This window comes from Danio aesculapii, chromosome 21 (assembly GCF_903798145.1).
Source record: "Danio aesculapii chromosome 21, fDanAes4.1, whole genome shotgun sequence".
NCBI classification, from domain to species: Eukaryota; Metazoa; Chordata; class Actinopteri; order Cypriniformes; family Danionidae; genus Danio; species Danio aesculapii.
Genome location: NC_079455.1, coordinates 34192959 through 34214348, shown reverse-complemented (window position 1 = coordinate 34214348; position 21390 = coordinate 34192959). Strand labels below are relative to the sequence as shown.

General features: G+C 32.6%; 1 protein-coding gene across 1 annotated transcript in view; it reads left to right on the top strand.

The window, feature by feature from the left end:
- Window positions 1–21390, top strand: part of prlra (prolactin receptor a) — a 53179-nt gene extending 31789 nt beyond the window's left edge. The window contains exons 3-9 of the mRNA XM_056446676.1: window positions 1624–1756; window positions 7785–7954; window positions 10804–10970; window positions 13272–13413; window positions 15972–16068; window positions 18358–18427; window positions 19624–21390. Coding sequence (XP_056302651.1) covers window positions 1624–1756; window positions 7785–7954; window positions 10804–10970; window positions 13272–13413; window positions 15972–16068; window positions 18358–18427; window positions 19624–20598 — 1754 coding nt within the window. The 3' untranslated portion in view covers window positions 20599–21390. The remainder of the gene's footprint in view (window positions 1–1623; window positions 1757–7784; window positions 7955–10803; window positions 10971–13271; window positions 13414–15971; window positions 16069–18357; window positions 18428–19623) is intronic.

Below are 21390 nucleotides of genomic sequence, written 5' to 3'. Positions count from 1 at the left end.
TCTAATATAATTTAGTTTCAAGCAAATGTATAGTTCTGGAAAAAAGCCCACTTTTAAATCAGATTTTTTAAAATGTTTTTATTTTATTTATTTTTGGCTTCTTTGGCTTTATTAAATGAATAGGACAGTATTTCAGACAGGAAGTGAAATGGGAAAGAGAGAGGGGGTAGGGATGGGAAACATCCTCGAGCCTGGATTCAAACTCGGGACACCTTGAAGTGCTACTGTACCATATATCAGCACGCTAACCACTTGGCTATTGTGCTGACGTAGATATGCCATTTAAGCCAAATGTTCATTTACATGTATGTTCTATTTTATAAACTACCAATAATGCTTCAAAATATCTTTTAATTGTAGAAAATTACTACTGTTCAATATAAAATATTCTATGGGTTATGTGGAAAAAATTATAGATATTTATATATATTTATCGATAATATGCATGTACACTACCTGACAAAAGTCTTGTTGTCAATTCCAGTTGTAAGAGCAACAAATAATAACATGACTCATTTGGAAAAGTGACAGAAGGTAAATTTTCCAGATGAATCATCTGTTGAACTGCATCCAAATCATCACAAATACTGCAGAAGACCTATTGGAACCCGCATGGACCCAAGATTCTCATAGAAATCTTTCAAGTTTGGTGAAAAAAAAGTAATGGTTTGGGGTTAAATTCAGTATGGGGGCATGTGAGAGATCTGCACGGTGGATGGCAACATCAACAGTCTGGGGAATCAAGACATTTGTGCTGCCCATTACATTACAAACCACAGGAGAGGGCAAACTCTTCAGCAGGATAGCGCTCCTTCTCATACTTCAGCCTCCACATTAAAGTTCCTGAGAGCAAAGAAGGTCAAGGTGCTCCAGGATTGGTCAGCCCAGTCACCAGACATTAACATTATTGAGCATGTGTGGGGTAAGATGAAGGAGGAGGCATAGAAGATGAATTCAAAGAATCTTGAACTTTTGGAGTCCTGCAAGAATGCTTTCTTTGCTATTACAGATGACAAAAGTTATTTGAGTCATTGCAGAGATGTATGGATGCAATCCACCAAGCTCATGATGGAGTCAGACACAATATTAACTCTTTTTCCATTGCACCATGACTTTATATTCTATACTCCACATTATTTCTGTTAAGTGACAAGATTTTATCTGAGCAAAGTCAGGCCTTACAGTCCTAATTAAATAATTAATAATCAAGGCATGATCATATTTTACTTTGGTAAAATAAGCCTAATCTAGAGCCCTTTGCCTTTTATAGAAGCCACTTCTGATACCAAATGATCAACTAGAAGTCAAGTTATTATTTGTTGTTTCCTAAAACTTGCAAGACAGGAATTTGTCAGGTAGTGTATGTAAAATAATATACATGTATAGATATTTTCCTTAATATAGGTACAATTAATGTCTCAAAGCATTAAATATTTTATTTTTACACATTTGCACTGATTTGCACCTTCTTGATGCAATAAAAAGTAAACATTTTTTTCTCTTTAAACTGAATGTGACTATTTACAGTCTGCCATGCATTTCAACCCTATTTTGCCAAATGTGAATGTGATCATCATACTGAATCCCCCTAATGTGCTGTAAATCTGCTTAATATATGTGCAGGTGTCAGTCCTCCAGGTAAACCCAGACTGACTAGCTGTCGCTCCCCAGAGAAGGAGACCTTCACCTGCTGGTGGGAGCCTGGAGATGATGGAGGTCTGCCCACAACACATGCCCTCTACTACCGCCTGGAAAAGTAAGTCTCTATTCTGCTCTTTCCCTTTGTAGACCTGAGACCTCTTTTTGTTTTTTAGTTTTTTTTGCTTAAAGAAACTTTTTTTGAATTTGTATTACTCGCAAAAGATACATACCTGTGTACTGAAGTTATTACTTAAAAGTATCAGCAAATTCCAGTTCATGCAAACTTTATTTCTGTATGTTGGAATATTTAATAGGGACAACGCTTTCTTTTTGTGCATCATTCCTTATCGAAAACTAACAATAGGATGGGCATGGTTAAGGGTGCACTCACACTATGCTATTCTAACCATGTCCAGGCACATTTTTCTGGTTCATTTAACAAGTGTGAGTGCTCTGAATCAGCCCTGGTCTAATTGGAAAAGGTATGCCAAATCGCTGTTTGGTTGGGCTTTGGCATGGTACCCGGTAAGCTTGTAGTGTAAATGCAAAGCGCTCCTGAGCCCGAAACTGAAGATGCAACATCACTTTTAAGGGACCGTTTCATATGGATTTATTAATCATTCTCAATTTTCAATGAACGCAAACTGTGGTAGTTTATTAAAAGACACAAACTCCTCGCTGCACCTTCAGCAAACCTCCTAATATGTGCAGCACGAGGACTTTTATGATCATCAAAAGTGGTGGATCTGTTCGGCAAAGTGTTTGACTGCATGTCACTGCATATCAAATGATTAAAACGATATAACTAAAGCAATGTCCACTGTGCTGAGCGAGAGTGAATCTCTTCTGTTAAACTGAACAGTCACTCATCGATGACGTACGTGTGCTCAGGTGCGTAAGGCAAATTGCAGTGTGAATGCAGGCCATCGGGGATGAGGGGAGGGGGGGCAATCGCACTTCGGCACGGCAACTGTACCTAGTGCAAGTACGCCTTTAGAATACTGTGGCTGATGCAGCAAAATCATTCCACATAATAACAAATAATAATAAAAAAATCTGTAGATTCTGTCTGGAACTTTCAGGATTGTGACAAACAACTTATACAGTTCTATAGGTTGAAGCACCGGTTGCGTATTATATAATAATAATTAACTTTATTTTTATATAGCACCTTAAAGAAAGCATCTCCAGGCACTTTACAATATGCAGCAGTGAAAGATACATAGGCGACGCAGTGGCACAGTAGGTAGTGCTGTGGCCTTACAACAAGGAGGTCGCTGGTTCGTTCCTAGTAACTGTGGAGTTTGCATGTTCTCCCTGCGTTCGCATGGGTTTTTTCCAGGTGCTCCGGTTACCCCCACAGTCTAAAGACATGCGGTACAGGTGAATTGGGAAGGCTAAATTGTATGAGTGTGAGAGAGTGTGTATGGATGTTTCCCAGTGATGGTTTGCAGCTGGAAGGGCATCTGCTGCGTAAAACATGTGCTGAATAAGTTGGCGGTTCATTCCGCTGTGATGACCCTAGATTAATAAAGGAACTAAGCCGAAAAGAAAATTAATGAATGAATAGTATATATAATAATAATGATAATAATAATAATAATATAATAATAATAACAATAACAACAACAATATATAATTATAATAATAGTAATAATAATATGTATATAATAATTAATATTATGTAATATATATAATAATGATATATAATAATAATAATAATAATAATAATAGTAATAATAACAATAACAACAACAATATATAATTATAATAATAGTAATAATAATATGTATATAATATTTAATATTATATAATATATATAATAATGATATATATTAATAATAATAGTAATAATAATAATAATAATAATAATAATAATAGTAACATTAATTATAATAATAATAATATAAATTTATACAAATATTGTCTCAAATACAGCATTTTCATTGACTGTTGTGCTTGTTTATTTACAATTTGAAATGATTAAATTCTAATCCATTCTGAATTGATAAGATCATGGCATCTTTTTTGTAGACATTTTTATTGTTCAGCATCCACAGTTGCACATGCTAGCAACTGGAGTATACTTTGAAAAGCTGTTCATTCATCTTTGAATCTATGCTTAAATACATGCATAAAAAAAGTCTACTTCTACTTTCTTTTGAACCCCCCCCCCCCCCTCCCCCTTTCTTTGAACTCTTTTCTTTGGCTTCCAATGAGGTATCACGTCTTGCTGTGTCTTGCCCTTTCCTTTAATAATGAGCAGTGCATTTCAACCTGTAGGAGTAATGAGCAGCAAATGAGTTTTCCCTGCCCTTTTTTCTTGGTTTCTGAGCAGAAATAAGCAGAAAGTCACACATGACTTGCATTCAGCCCACACACCTTGTCAGATTCACACAGATTTTTCACTAGACCTTATCCTTGTTAGTGCCATGAAGTGTTATGACAACATTATGCTGGATTATGTGGTATTACTGTACATTTGATCAGTTTGTGTACAGTTCTTGCTGCATTTTGATGCCATAAAGTCCGTTGAATTCAGGTTTTTACTGTTTACACGTAAAGTAATGTGCTTAACTCTGATGTTCAAGTCAAGTAATGATATACAGTACAAGATAAGCTTGTTATGGTGATCTGTGTTGAGGACAATGAATTACTAGTATTACAATGAAGTTACAATATTTACAAAAGTCACTGTAATAAAATGTTACATTAGTCACTGTAATAAAATGTTTATCCACTCAAAAGGTAAGGATTACTGTTCATTTTTAGGTGATTTATTTACAGCTTAAAATGTACTTGCCCTAAACACTGTAAATAAGTTCTGTATAAATCACTTAATAGAAGCAGAGTAATTGATGAGGGCTTTTTTTGTTGAGAAAATTGATGTATAAGTTTAGTTGTTGACTGGAGAATTCTCCGATTAGCATTTTAATGTTGCTGACAAAGGTGATATAATTATAGTTACTTATAAGTACTTGCCTTAAATACTGTAAGTATATTAATCTGTTCTTTATAAATGACTTAGTAAAAGCAGAGTAATTGATGAGGGCTTTTTTTTTTAGAAATTTGATGTATAAGTTTATTTTTTGACTGGAGAATTCTTAGAATAGCATTTTAATTTTGCTGACAAAAGTAATATAATTACAGTAACTTAAAAGTACTGGCCTTAAATACTGTAAATAAATTATTTCATTCTGTATAAATCACTTAACAGAAGCAGAGTAATTGATGTTTTTTTTTTTTTTTGAGAAATTTGATGAGAAAGTTGATGTATACGTTTATTCGTCGACTGGAGAACGCTCAGAATAGCATTTTAATGTTGCTAACAAATCCATTGGAAAAGCAAAATAAGGGATTGCTGTTTATTTTTAGGTGATTTATTTACAGGTACTTAAATGTACTTGCCTTAAATACTGTAAATAAATTCAGCAGTTCTGTATAAATCACTCAGTAGGAGCAGAGTAATTGATGCTTTTTTTTTTTGAGAAATTTGATGTATAAGTTTAGTTGTTGACTGGAGTATTCTCAGAATAGTATTTTATTGTTGCTGACAAAGATAATATAATTTCAGTTACTTATGTACTTGCCTTAAATACTGTAAATAAATTCAGCAGTTCTGTATAAATCACTCAAGAGAAGCAGAGTAATTGAGGAGTTTTTTTTTTGGAAATTTGATGAGAAATATGATGTATAAGTTTATTTTTTGACTGGAGAATTCTCCGAATAGCATTTTAATTTTGCTGACAAAAGTAATATAATTACAGTAACCTAAAAGTACTGGCCTTAAATACTGTAAATAAATTATTTCATTCTGTATAAATCACTTAACAGAAGCAGAGTAATTGATGTTTTTCTTTTTTTGAGAAATTTGATGAGAAAGTTGATGTATACGTTTATTCGTCGACTGGAGAACGCTCAGAATAGCATTTTAATGTTGCTAACAAATACATTGGAAAAGCAAAATAAGTCATTGCTGTTTATTTTTAGGTGATTTATTTACAGGTACTTAAAATGTACTTGCCTTAAATACTGTAAATAAATTCAGCAGTTCTGTAAAAATCTCTCAGTAGGAGCAGAGTAATTGATGAGGGCTTTTTTTGAGAAATTTGATGTAAGTTTAGTTGTTGACTGGAATATTCCCCGAATAGTATTTTATTGTTGCTGACAAAGATAATATAATTACAGTTACTTATGTACTTTCCTTAAATACTGCAAATTATTGTACTGTACTGTAAATCACTCAGTAGAAGCAGAGTAATTGATGAGGGCTTTTTTTTTTTGAGAAATTTGATGTATAAGTTTTTGTCGACTGGAGCATTCTCAGAATAGCATTTTAATGTTTAATGACAAATCCTAGGCTTACTGATGTGTGTTATCCATCACCTTTAAGGAAGTATTGGCATAACTGTCTTTTTTAATGTATATTTTGTGGTTTGTATTGTTCCGTTTGTCATCTGTTGATATTGGACCTAGTGTCTGGAAATAAAGATGAAGTAATAATACTGTTTTGTTATGCAATTCATTTTGAAGTATAATTCAGCTGTCAACGTTGTCGGACAATTTCTCATTCTTAAGAAGTAATGAATCAAGTAAGAAATTAGTTATGATAATATGATAATATATGGTGTGCATGAATTTTTTGATGCATATAAATGTTTAACTTACTTTTTTGCATAGTATGTCTGCTTGTTAACTAAAGAATATTGTGTTAAAGTATCAATGTTTTAAATAAAGCTAAAAAGATTTAAAGAATTGAAAAGAGCTTAATGTTTTACGCAATGACAACATTGAGTAAATTAGTAATAGAGAGATGTAGTAATTAGAAAAATCCTTTAACATATTTTGAAGAACTTTTCAAAGAATATGAATAAAGAATATGAAGAATATGAGTTTTTTGCACTGAAGTTACACAAAATCTTTCTTACATCTCTGCAGAGATGATGATTAATTAGTATTTTGGTGTATTTTGCTAGAAAACAGTCATTTGCAATTGCATGTAAATGCAATAAAAAGTTTCTTTTGCCAACTTTAAAGAATGCACCGTCATATTGTCATGTTACATGTATACGTGTTTTTGAAAAGTTTTTTTTTTTGTCACATGCTCACCAAGGCTACATTATTGTATCAAAATACAGTAAAATATTATTGCATCAGTTTAAATTCAGATCTATTCTTGTGAAATAAGGTAAAGCCTTTGTTGCAATTTAGTTAATTAAGAAAAGAAAAATCACAACCCCAAGCCTTTGAATAGATTAGCATGAACACAAACAGTGGCTAAATGGGCTTAAACTGTTTTTCTTTGGAATAGTCATTTTTCTATTGTGTCCAAACAGAGTAAATGCTCACCGAGCAAGTTTAGCTAATCTTTTGACGGCATCAGCCTAACTAGTGTATTATAAAAGACCCGTTGTTTATTATGCAAATACTATTTTTCAGTTTAGTGATGCTAATTTTTGTCTTCAGTTACTTGTTAGCATTAAGACACAAAGTGGCAATAGAAGTGTTCAAGGGCGGCACGGTGGCTTAGTGGTTAGCAATGTCACCTCACAGCAAGAAGGTTGCTGGTTCAAGTCCCAGCTGGGCCAGTTGATGTTTCTGAGTGGAGTTTGCATGTTGGCTTTCCCCCAGGTACTCCGGTTTCCCCCACAGTCCAAAGACATGCGATATAAGTGAATTGGGTAATCAAAATTGACCATAGTGTATGAGTGTGAATGCGTAAAACATAGGTCGGAATAGTTGGTGGTTCATTCCACTGTTGATAAATAAGGGACTAAGTTGAAAGACAAAAAAAGTTTCATTACACCTCACTGTAAAAAATGCAGGGTTCCACTAAATTCCTTCATGTTGACTCAACACAAATAGATTAAGTTAACTCAATTGGATATACAAATTTAAGTTGATTAAACATAAATTAATTGCTTCATTTCAAATATCTCAAAAATTATGTTGATTCGGATCATTACAAGTAGTTTGAATAAGTAGAGTGTTGTCTGAACTTACTTTTAATAAGTTATATACATTAACTTAAAAACATTTGTCGTCATGACTTACTGCTTTTTTTTACCGTGAATATTCTTTTATTTTGGTGTCTAATTCAGTTTCCAAGTATGTATTTGACAGTCGACATCTCTCCTTTTCAGCACCGAGATGGTTAAAGAGTGTCCCGATTACAAAACCGCAGGCGAGAACTCCTGTTTCTTCGACAAAAACGCCACATCGCTGTGGGTGAACTACAACATCACAGTCGTAGCCACCAACGCTTTGGGCAGGAACATTTCAGACCCCGTGGAGGTGGACGTCGTCTATATTGGTAAAGCTTTCTGTTTTTATAGACACATTTGTTTCCATCATGAACTTTTCACCTGGTGTTCTTTTCACATAATAAGTCATTTGTTTGTAATTAGGTTAATTAGTAAATATTAGACATGTTGCGTGAATAGGAGGAATGTTATCGCTGCCTGTACACTGTGAAAGCACGTTATTTTGTTAATTATTAGCATTTCTGATGGCTATTATAGCAAATTATTTTTAAAAATAACATTGTCGTTGTTTATTTTTAGTAGTTGTTTTAGTTTTATCTTGCTCTATTTGTCATGTGACGGTGGTTTGATCTGAGAGATCTGTCCAGATATGTCTCATCATTAACTCATATGTACGACTATAACGGACTAAACTTTAACTCATGTTTTTTTTATTTTTATTATTTATGCTGAAGGGGCAAAACTCCACGTGAAGCACGCTTTTCTGTTTGTTCTTCATTCTTCAGCAAGCTTTCAAGTCTGTATGCAAAGGTTACTTCGTTTGACCTTATTAAGTGTTAACTAGTGTTTTAGCCCAGACTGGAAGAAACGAGTTTTCTGTGTCATTGCTGAATGTACAGAACGCTACATCAATAGCTCATCCAAAGAAATAAAAATAAAAAAAAAGCACCGTGGCATTGTTTATCCGCCCTTATGACATTACAGACCTGCATGGCACTTTATGGACCACAAAATGAGATGTTTTAATGATATAAATATAATCGAAGCATTGGGTTACTACGGGCTGTCAAACTGCAAAACTGGTTTACGATGTATAGAGTGAACGCTAATGAGATCTGGGAGTTAATGGAGTTATGTCAATTTCCTTCAGTTTTTCACAGAATTCACTGTCTGATGAAGCAAATTAGAAAGCACTTATAATTAATAATATGAAAGCAAAAAATATACAGTTGAAGTCAGAATTATTAGCCCCCGTTTATTGCTTTCCCCAATTTCTGTTTAACAGAGAGACGTTTTTTCAACACATTTCTAAACAAAATAGTTTTAATAACTCATCTCTAATAACTGATTTATTTTATCCTTGCCATGATGACAGTAAATATTATTTGACTAGATATTTTTCAAGACACTTCTGTACAGCTTAAAGTGACATTTAAAGGCTTAATTATGTTAATTAGGTTAACTAGGCAGGTTAGGGTAATTAGGCAAACTATTGTATAACAATGGTTTTTTCTGTAGACCAGTGTTTCCCAACCATGTTCCTGGAGGCACACCAACAGTACATATTTTGAATGTCTCCCTTATCTGACCCATTAACTTCAGGTTTTGGAATCTCTTCTAATCTTCTGATGAGTTGATTCAGGTGTGTTTGATTAGGGAGAGGTTGAAAATGTGTACCGTTGGTGTGCCTTCAGGAACAGGGTTGGGAAACACTGCTGTAGACTATCGAAAAAAATATATAGCTTAAAGGTGGGAATAATTTTGACCTAAAAATGTTTATTAAAAAAATTAAAAACTGCTTTTATTCTAGCCGAAAATATATGAAGAAAAAATATTATCAGACATACTGTGAAAATTTCCTTGCTCTGTTAAACATAATTTGGGAAATATTTAAAAAAGAAAAAATTTATAAGGGGGCTAATAATTCTGACTTCAACTCTCTCTATATATCACTTTGCTGGTTTTTTTTTTATATTAATAGGATAGTTAATTAAAATTTAGACAAGCAAGAATTTTTATTAGACATCAACTGTTAACTCAGTAAGATGGGAATATTTATATATACATATTAAGTCTAAATTGGGAAAAGTGCAAAAACACTTCAATAAAAAAAATAATCTAATTGATGAAAAAAAAAATCCCAAAGTTGGCATTGGAATCAGAATCAGAATTACTGTAGTTCTTTAAATATGTGCTAATTTTGCAAACATTTCTAGCACAAAAATCTCAACATTAGATGAAGTCAGGTTTACAAACTCTTTTTTTTGACATTGAGTAAAAGGTTTTTTAAACGTTTTATAGGAGAAATATATTAAAAGAACTGTGAAGTTTATCTAGTCTATCTATCTATCTATCTATCTATACATATACATATATGTATATATACAGCAGAGACTTGAAATTTAGATTTTTTTGTTTGTTTGTACTACAACCATAGATAATAATTTTCATAATTGTAATGTTGTCAAGATGAAACCTCCTTTATGAACTCAGATTTCTCAGATTTATAAAAAGCATATACAAATCAGAGTACTTGTATGAAATGAGTAAATAGGTTTAACTGTTGTATATTTTGCTTACTGTGACTAGACTTACTATGCCATCTTTTTTTTGGTCACAAGTTATTTTAAATGCACAATTCCCACTATTAACAAACCATTCATTCCTATTTTTACCTCTATAAACTACTAATTAGTTGCTTATTATTAGTTAGTAAGGTGGTAGTTGGGTTTAGGTATTGGGTAGGATGGTAACACTTTACAGTCAGGTTGTTAATTAATGCATTTACTAACATGGACAAGCAATATATAATACTTTTATTACAGTATTTGTCCATGTTAGTTAACTTTATTTAATGAAAATAAAGTTGTTTATTGTTAGTTCATGTTAACTCCTGGTGCATTACTAATGTTAACAAGCATGAATTTGGATGTTAGTAATGAATTAGTAAATGTTGAACTATGATTAATAAATGCTGTACAAGGATTGTTTATAATTAGTTTGTGTTAGTAAATACATTAACTAATGAAACCTTAGGGGATTTAACATTAGGGATTTAAAATAAGATCATACTTTATAAGCGCTAATAAACAGTTAATATCTTAATAATAGGCAAGTAATAAGCCAGTATGGTGTGAATTGTTACTTAAGTGTTATCTTCTTCTTTTTTTACCCACAGTTCAACCAAACACCCCAGAGAACGTCAAAGCGGTCGTGATTCACGAGGACCGGGATCCATTCGTCAAAGTGTCCTGGGACAAACCACGGACTGCAGACACGCGATCTGGATGGATCACACTCCATTACCAGCTACGAGTTAAACAAGAAGAGGATAAAGAATGGGTGGTGGGTTCAAAATAAATAAGATTGAAATTTACTCACAATTTACTTATGCTCAAGTGCTTCCAAACATAAAGTTTCTTTGTTCTGTTGAACGCAAAAAAAGATATTTTGAAGAATATCATCCATAGTAGGAAAAACAAATGCTTTAGAAGTCAATGGCTACCCATTTCCAACATTCTCAGTTATATTTGGAGCAAAAGGAGAAGGAGTAGATGTTCAGTTTTTGGTGAATTATCCCTTAAACATTTTAGCGTTTTACCCTGTTTGCACTATATCATTTATATTAGCGCCCCCTAGAGGGCACAACTTGAAAGTTGGCTATAATCGTAACTTACTTTTATGCTAGATCAACACAGCGTTGAGTAAATTTTTTAACTAGTTACTTTTTAAAAAGTAATATATTACAATCTTAAGTCACTTTTGTTGAAGTAACTAAACATGTTAGTTACTTTTAAGGCATATTTAAGAAAAATGTGAAAATGTGTCATTTTTGCTTTTTTTTTACGATTGTAATGTACACTCTGGATCTACCCAATAAAAAAAAAATTCTTATTTCTAAATGACCACAGTTAATGTGTTTAATCAAACTAAATATTGATTTATAAACTTTTCAGGATGAAACAGTTTTGTGTTGTATAAAAATGAATATAAACAAGTCAGAAAATGTCATAACTTTTTGTTATTATATACAAAAATTATTTAAATGCCAGTATTTTTATTTTAAAATCAACTAAATGTCATAAAAAGCTTGCAGAACAAAACAACAACAACAAAAAATTCCTAAAATATGTAAAATTCATAAATAAACAAAATGAATAAATAAATTCAAAAATTAATACATTCAAAAAATTTATAAAATTAATAAGTAAATTAATAAATTTAAAAAATAATAAAAAATAACAATTTAAAAAACAAATAAATAAATTCATAAATAAATAAATAATTAAATATATAAAAGTAAATACATAAAGAAATTTTAAAAAGTAAATAAAAAAAAAAATAATAAAAAAAATAAACAAATAATAAAAAAAAAAAAAAAAAAATATATATATATATATATATATATATATATATATATATATATATATATATATATATATATATATATATATAAACTAATTCAAAAGATTAATTAAAAAAATCATAAATAAAGCAAACACATAAATTAAAAATAAGTAAATAAAAAATACATTAAATAATTAAAATGCATTTAAAAATAAATAAAAAATAATAAAAAATAAACAATAAAAAAATTAATTAATTTTGTTATTTCAAAAATAAATACACTCACTCACACACGCACGCACGCACGCACACACACAGTGTATACGCACACATTAAACTGTAGAATGACATTTTCAACATCAAAAGATATCACAGAGCTCACAGCCCATAATGCAACTCGAAAGTATAAATAAACATTAAACAGCAGTCACCGGAAAAATTACCAGATCTTTTTGTTGTTGCTTGTTTTCTTAATATGACAAAATTTAACATTTAGTTTAACATGAACTCAGAAGAGACTAGAAAATAGTTAACCATCAGTTTGTTTGTGACTTTATCCGAGATCTTAAAAGGAACAAAGCACTAAGGGCAACAGCCGGCATTAAATCAGCTGTTGCACAAAGCGGTTTAATCATTGACCGTCCAGTCTGAGTTTATGTCTTCATTAGTGTTCAGAAACCTGAGGGAGGCCAGATATGCAGAACAACACAGACTAGATCGAACCAGATTTCTTTACCTAAAGGCTGTGCTTCAGTAGGACTGAGGTATGAGCGCTAATGATTGCCTAGTGACAGCAATACTATTGGCTCAGTGCACGCTGATAACAGACATGACTAATAATGAAGGCATTGCTGAAACTTATAACAGCTAACTGAACTCATAACACAACGTTAAGCTAAAACTCGGCTAGCAAGACATTTTTCCATGTACCTGTCAATTTTGCGGTTGGGCCTTTTGGATATTCATAAAGAAATGTAAAAGAGAAGTTTATTAATACTATTTCTTTGTCACACTTTATCAATTTGTGTCTGTAGATTACAATTATGATATTAATTCTTACTGCTTAATCAGTACTTACCAAACTTCACAGTCTTATTCCTATTTCTATTCTGAATTTTTTACAGAGGTATTTGTTTATTCATAATTTGCTTAATTATTTACCACTATCTAGAAAAATACTCTCTTTTCCAGCTGTTGTATCTGTAAAATGTATAAAATGTACCATCTAACTATTAGAAATCTCACTTAAATATATGCATTTTCATATTAATTATGATCTTATGCTTTGTGTTTGTGTAGGAATATGATGCTGAGCGGCAGAAGAACTATAATGTGTTCAGCCTTCACTCTGATAGAGAATACATGGTGCAGGTGCGATGTAAACCAGATCATGGCTTCTGGAGTGAATGGACACAAACCACCTACGTCAAAATGCCCAACTGTAAGAATTTTCTTTTGTTAATTTCAAGTAAATTTGCTTATAATAGTTTTGAAATTGTTTTTTATTTTTTATTTTAAAATTTAAAAGTACTTATTCACTCACGTACTTAATGATGTACCTACTTACTCACTAGCTCACTCATGTATGTTCTTACTCACTTACATACTTATTTACTCACTCACAAATGTACTTACCTGCCGAATCAATCACACACTACTCACATGCTCAGTCATTCATGTACTAACTTACATACTCACATACTCAGGTATGTGAGTGAATGAGTATGCAAGTACATATGTACTCACTCACTGTATGTACTTACTGACGTACAGTATATGCTTATGTACTCATACATATATGTACTTACTCATGTGCTCAATCACTCACATACTTACATACTCAGTCACTCAAGTACTAACTTATGTAATCACGTATGTACTCACTCATGTATGCATGTATGTACTTACTTATGTACTTACTCATGTATGTACTAACTCACATATTCACTTATGTACTCACTCATTTACGTACTCACTCAAGTACTTGTTTACTCACTCACTCATGTACTAATTTATGTACTCACTCACATATACACTCACTCGCGTATGTACTTACTCCAGTACTCACTCGCATAGATGCTTACGTACTTGCATATGTACTTCACTCACATGCTAATATACTCACTTCTGTACTTAGTCACTCACATACTAACTTATGTACTCACATACGCACTCACTCATGTGTGTACTTACTCATGTACTCACTCACATACTTATGTACTCACTCATTTACGTACTCACTCACGTACTTGCTTACTCACATACTCACTCATGTACTAACTTATGTACTCACATACGCACTCACTCATTCACATACGTACTTATGTACTCACTCACATATGCACTTATTATTCTCACTCACGTACTCACCCACTCACATATGTACTTACTCATGTACTCACTCACGTACTCACTCACTCACGTATGTACTTACTCATGTACTCACTCATATACTTGCTTACATACTCATGTATGTACTTATGTACTCATTCACATACACTTACATACTCACTCATGTACTTACGTACTTGCTCACGTACCTACTCATGTTCATACTTACCCATTTATGTACTCACTCACTCATTCACTCACTGATGTATGCATTTATGTACATACTTACATATTCACTCACTCATGTACATACTTGACCAGTTAAAATGCATTTAGGTTTATCTGGATTTACTAGGTTTGGGTTTTGGTAAGATGTAATATTTGTATTATTCCATAAAGATCTGATTACATTTTCAAATAATAGGATTTAAAACAACTGGCCAGAATAACACGTTATTTGATTAGTTGTGATTGACAATCAGGGTTATTCAAACAAATACTGATTTCTCAACTCCTCTAAAAGTTACACCATTGTTATTGCATTGCCAAAAATTTCTATAACATGCTGTCTTTATTCTTATTTTATTCTGTTTCTGTTTTTTCTTTTTTTAATAGCCTTATAATTTCAGTAGTTTTCGTTTTTTTATTTTCCAGTACAACTGTTTTAATTTTTTATTGTTCTGACAAAAAGCTGAAAATAATTTACTTTGTTTTATATTTGCATTTTATTTCAGTAAAATATGCATTGTTATTTAATTTGGGTTAGCTTATACTTAAAACTACTCTGTTAGACACATAAACAAGCTAGATATTTCCAGTCCAATAAGTAGCGGTACGCTTATTAAATGATCATCCAGCACCTCTAGAGAGCCGTTTCAGAGCCACAATCTGTGTTTCCATGCTCTCCTGTGCACATGAATCTAACAGCTCAGACAAGTCAAGAGGGACAAGAGGAACTTCAGTTTCTCCAGGGGCTTCAGACCTCAGTTTCCCCCCGCGATCATGCATGAAATCAACTCAACTCATCTCAACTCATTTATGTAGAAAGCACTTTTTAAAAGCATTAGAAACTGACCCAATTGCAGCGCAAGGATAATTAAAACTATAAAACAAGATACAAGAAGAGCACACAGCCACCAACACAAAACAAATTAAAGAAAAAAAGATTAAAACTCATTCATAGACCAAAAACCTGTTTAAAAAAAGACCTTTTTATATAGCAAAATGAGCCTGAGATATGCCTGGTTAAACATGTTCATTTCAAGGTTTTTTGGTCATTTTTAGTAACTTGATTATCTTCTGTTTATCATGTTATTCTTCCTTGTTTTTGTTAGTAATGTAAAAGCGTCACACAAACTGATTTGGTTGAAAGGGATAGTTCACCTAAAAATGAACATTTACTGACCGTCGAGTCGTTTTAAACATTCACCAGTTTCTTTTTCCTGTTGAACACAAAGAAGAAATTTTGAAAAATATTGGAAACCAAAAAAGATTATAAAAATTCTATATAATGAATATGTAAAAACGACTATTTCAATGGTTTCCAACATTCTTCAGAATAAATTTGTGGGGGGTTTTGTGTGTGTTTTATCAATATAATGGACACGAATTGCAGTAGAAATGCACTTTATTCATGCCCATGTCCTGTCTTGTGTTTGCGCTACATAGATATTCCCAGAGAGCGTTCGCTGTGGATCATGATCACGATTTTCTCTGTCTTCATCGTCTTCATCCTCACCTGGACGCTCAAAGTGAAACACAACAGGTGCGTTTTAAAGCATAAAACGTGTGTGTGTATCAACCCTACATTTAATTTGTGCATGTTATCAGTTAATTTCATTTTAATGTATTTTACTTATTTTATTTATTATTTGATATAAATGTGTTTATTTAATGAATTTTAATTAATGATTTATTTTTTTCTAAATTTAGATTTTCGATTTAATTTAGCATTTTTTTCTGTATTCTGTATTCATAGCATAGCATGTATACATTGTATTTATTTTAACATCAAAATATATAAATGTGTTACACAGTGTACAGTCTTAAAAATGGAAAGTACCAAAGAAATTTATATAAAAAACATCAATAAATAGGCCAAAAAATATAGTACAAATACACCATTTTAGAGCAGTCTGTAAGTAGAGGTTTTAACAAAAATTGTAGATGAATGACAAGGATCCTGTGTTAATTTAAGAGAGCTCTTTTATGTATTTCCAAAGGGGAGACCAAATTGACCAAAATCTGTCTGATTTTTTATGTTTGTCATAGGTAAGTTTTTCTGATGGTAGCCATGTAGTAATATGTGATATCCACATTTTGAAAGATGGAGCCTGGGATGCAGACCAAAGTAGACCAAATTACATTTTTAGCTAAATATACCAGGACAATAAATAACTGGAATGCATCTTTTCAAACATATTATTCACATTAAGATTTGATAAATGCAAAGCTGCGGTCATATCAAAATTTAGCTTAAGAACATTTTCCAGTACCCTATGTATTTTCTTCCGAGATGGCAAAATTTTGTCACTGTTCCAAAAACAATGAATGAATGTACCTTAATCTTTTTTACATTTGAAACACAAGTCTGTGGCATTGGCAAACATTTTCTTAATATGTATTGGGGTAAAATATATCCTATTAAAAAGTTTAAAATTGAACTCGTGGATCCCAAGAGAGGTACGTTTCGGGTATATGTTATTGCATACAATGTCCCAGTCATTCTCTTCAATAGTTTGACCAATATCCTTCTCCCAAACATCCTTAAGTCCTAGTCAGGCAGAAGTGCAATTGTCAAACAAAATGTCATGTCTCCTTGTTATCAATCCTTTTAAACAAGATGGATTCAGTAAAAGGTAATCCATCTCTGTTGTTTTGTTTCTCAGCTCTCCTTGGTCCAACTTTGGTTTTGAATAATGTCGCAATTGTTAATAAATATAAAAATTGGAGTATGTTTTGTATTTATACAAGTGATTCATTATAAGTGGTAAATAATCACGAATAAAACTGAAAAATGACTAACTTACCTTTTAATTTACTTTACTGATTTCAAATGTATTTTTTAACTTTATAAGCAGCAGAAAAAATATAATATAAAAATAAATAATAATATATAAATATAAAATAATAATAATATATAATAAATATATAATAATAAAATGCAATATTTATTTATTTTATATATTTGTGAAAAGAAAAACGGAAAATCATTCTGAAAAATAAATAAATAATTACATAAAATAATTATTTAAAAAAATATAACAAAAATATCTATCTATCTATCTATCTATCTATCTATCTATCTATCTATCTATCTATCTATCTATCTATCTATCTATCTATCTATCTATCTATCTATCTATCTATCTATCTATCTATCTATCTATCTATCTATCTATCTATCTATCTATCTATCTATCTATCTATCTATCTATCTATCTATCTATCTATTGGATATTTTGTTGTTTTTGTATTCACACCAGCATTAGCAAATGCTTAGAAGTAATGTATATCATGATTCAACAAAAATAATACTGACCACTGACAAATACATGCAGGATTAATCTGCCATTAGAGGACTGATCCAGATTTTGCTGTACCTCACTTCACCCTCAAATGTAGTTTTTAGGCCAGTTTTTCTCAGCGTAGATTTAAATAGACAAAGATAGACTAATTACATTGTCAAATAACGTGAGGCATTCTCAACAGTACAAGGACGAACGGGATCCAAAATTAAGCTCTTAATCCTGTCGGGACACGTGGAGGATTTTGTTCCATATTCCAGATAAATCCTTCATCAGTATCTGTAGTGCTTATATTATGATCATGTGCTTGTTGATAGACAACAGTGCATTAATATTGATATATATATTCAAGCAAATTAATTATTTCTTGCTAAAGGAAAAATATAAAACATATCTAAATATTGCATCCAAATTGGTTCATTTTATATGTTAACATTTTGAATCGGTCAAGAACAGATTTGTGCAAAATGTTGAGTATACGTTTTAAAATGTTGGTTTTTAATGACATTTTTCATGTTTGTATTTAGTGTGAAGCTTTGTTTGCTCCCTCCTGTTCCTGGGCCGAAAATCAAAGGATTTGACAAACAGCTTCTCAAGGTAAGAGAAAGATTCCTTATACACCTATATACAGTTTAAGTCAGAATTATTAGCCCTCCTGAATTGTTAGCCCCCCTGTTTTTCCCCTATACATCTCTAAACATAATAGTTTTAATAACTCATCTCTAATAACTGATTTATTTTGTCTTTGCCATGATGACAGTAAATAATATTTTACTAGATATTTTTCAAGACACTTCTATACAGCTTAAAGTAACATTTAAAGGCTTAACTTGGTTAACTAGGTTAACTAGGCAGGTTAGGGTAATTAGGCAAGTTATTGTATAATGATGGTTTGTTCTACAGACTATCGGAAAAAAAATTGGCTAAAAGTGGCTAATAGTTTTGACCTTAAATTGTTTTAAAAAAAATTAAACTGCTTTTATTCTAGCCGAAATAAAACAAATAAGACTTTCTCCAGAAGAAAAAACATTATCAGACATACTGTGAAAATTTTCTTGCTCAATATGTCACACGTATGCAACAATTATTTAAAAATATTTCAAAAGATTAATTATTATTTAAAAAATAGCCACATATACATATTTTTCAGTCTTTATTAAAGTGTATTAATATAATTATATATTTTTCACAGTATTTCCTATTATATTTTTCTTCTAGAGATAGCCTTATTTCTTTTTGTTTGGCTGGAATTATTTTTGATTTATTTATTTATTTTATTAAAAACTGGTAAGTCAATATTATTACCCCTTATTTTTCCCCCCAATTTGCTACAGAAAAAACTCTGTTGTCCAGTGACTTGCCTAAATAACCAATCTTGCATATTTAACCTAATTAAGACTTTAAATTGCACTTTATGTTGAATACTATTCATTTATTCATTTATCTTCGGTGTAGTCCCTGGTTTATCAGAACTTGCCAACTACTACTACCAACTACTCTGGTATATGTTTTTACGTAGCAATTGCCCTTCCAGCCACAATCCAGAACTGGGAAACTGCTGAATTTCAGCATCTTGCAAAATGACTAGTGCAATATTATATACTGTCATCATGTCAAAGACAAAAAAGAAAGGAGTTTTTAACACCATCATGTATAAAAATGTGTTATAAAACTCTGCGAATAAAATAACTGTGGAAATAAATAAAAATGTTAGTATATGTTAATGTATGGCTATATATCAGATTTCCAAAAGTTGTAGGCAGTCATCTCACTTGTTTGGCTTTCTTTTACAGAGCGGGAAATCAGAGGAAGTTTTTAATTCTCTGGTGATCCCAGGTTTCCCTCCAACCACTGATTACGACGACCTACTAGTGGAGTACCTCGAGGTGTATGACAACGAGGAGCAAGAGCTGGTTCTGGATGGCAAAGATATATCAGAGGACAGCATGAAATCCAAAAGCTCGTCTGACAGCGACTCGGGCAGGGGCAGCTGCGACAGTCGCACCCTGCTTTTAGACAAGTGCATGGAAGGAAGCGGAAATGACCAACATAATTACAGCCAGCACGGAGAAACAAGCTGGGCTTCTTCCAGCGAATGCAGCGAAAGCCAAGGTTCTCCCGGTTCTCCGGAGTCCACCGATGGACGCATCAAAATCTGGCCCGTTGTGTTTTCCTCGCCCCAACCGCATCACCACTACCAAGTTGGAGCGACAAAACCGGCCTACCACAGCGTCCCGGAGATCCTAAAACATTCACCAGCACATGCAATCCCAAGCAACTACCACCAGCTTTACCTTCAGGACATCCCGCCGCAGGAAGGGCGCTTCACTAAACCTCCCTGCCGGCATTCCCAAAGCTACAACCAGTTCAACATGGACAACGTTGACATTTCCGCACCTGGCGTACCTCCATCTCGCTCCTTGGAGTATGTTGAGGTGCAGAGGGTCAACCCGGAAAACATACTACTGCTTAGGCCGCTTTCGGACCCAAACCGTGAACCTGAAGGGTCGGATCGCATCGATGAGGACTACAGCAAGGTCAAAGAAGTGACATCAAACAACACTCTCCTTCTCCAAAGGGAAACGTCCCATCAGGGTGTCAATGATTACAGCCAGGACTTTGAAAGCCATGCTGATCAATGCACAGCCCAGCAAACTCCTCACCCATGCAAACCTGCCTACCCTCAGTTGCACAGTCAAGACATGAGGGTGATGGGAAACGGCTACGTAGACACAACAGTCCTGATGCCGTTGTACAAGCAATTCTAACGCAGGAAGGCTGACAGACAGTCAAAACAAACAAAAAAGCAGACAAAACATATTAAAAACAACTGTTGACAGCTCATGTCAAGCGCTTTATCCCTCTCAGATCTTGCTTTGTTTGATAATAAGCAGGATTTGTATTTATACAAGTGATATTTACTTTGAAGTAGATTGTATCGGACACAAGCCGGAGGGTCGCTGTGAACTTTTACACAAAGAAGTCGCGGATTATGTACTTTTATGAGGTGATGCTTGTAAACGCACCAAAGGGGTTCTCTTTACAATCAAAATAATTGAAGTCTTTAGAGTTAACATGAAATTGAAATGGATCTTATTTACTTAAATGCTCAGATCACCCCAAACAATTTACTTTTGTTATTAATTGCCCACCCTTCGTGACACAAATTAAGATATTTTAGGTGAAACCTGAGAGCTCCTTTATCCTCTATATGCAACAAGGTTCCAGACTCGTTCAAATTACTGAAACATACTGTTGGAATATTTAGTCAATTCCATGCATGTTCAATAAAAAGGTCAGGAAAGGTTTTTCAATGTTTAAGATATTAGCAATTAATAATTCGATTCACAAAAATTCTGTTGTCCTCAATGCAATGCAAGGGTTACATTCAGGGGTGCGCAACAAATTTTATTTCTTGATTCCCGATTTTATTCATGGCTGATATTAACAGGTGAAGTTTAGAGGAATTCAACACTTGTTAATCATTCTCCAGTCCTCCATTGGCCGCACCCATACATACATCCTCTTTTTCTACTAATTCTCTGCACAAAAAGTCAAAA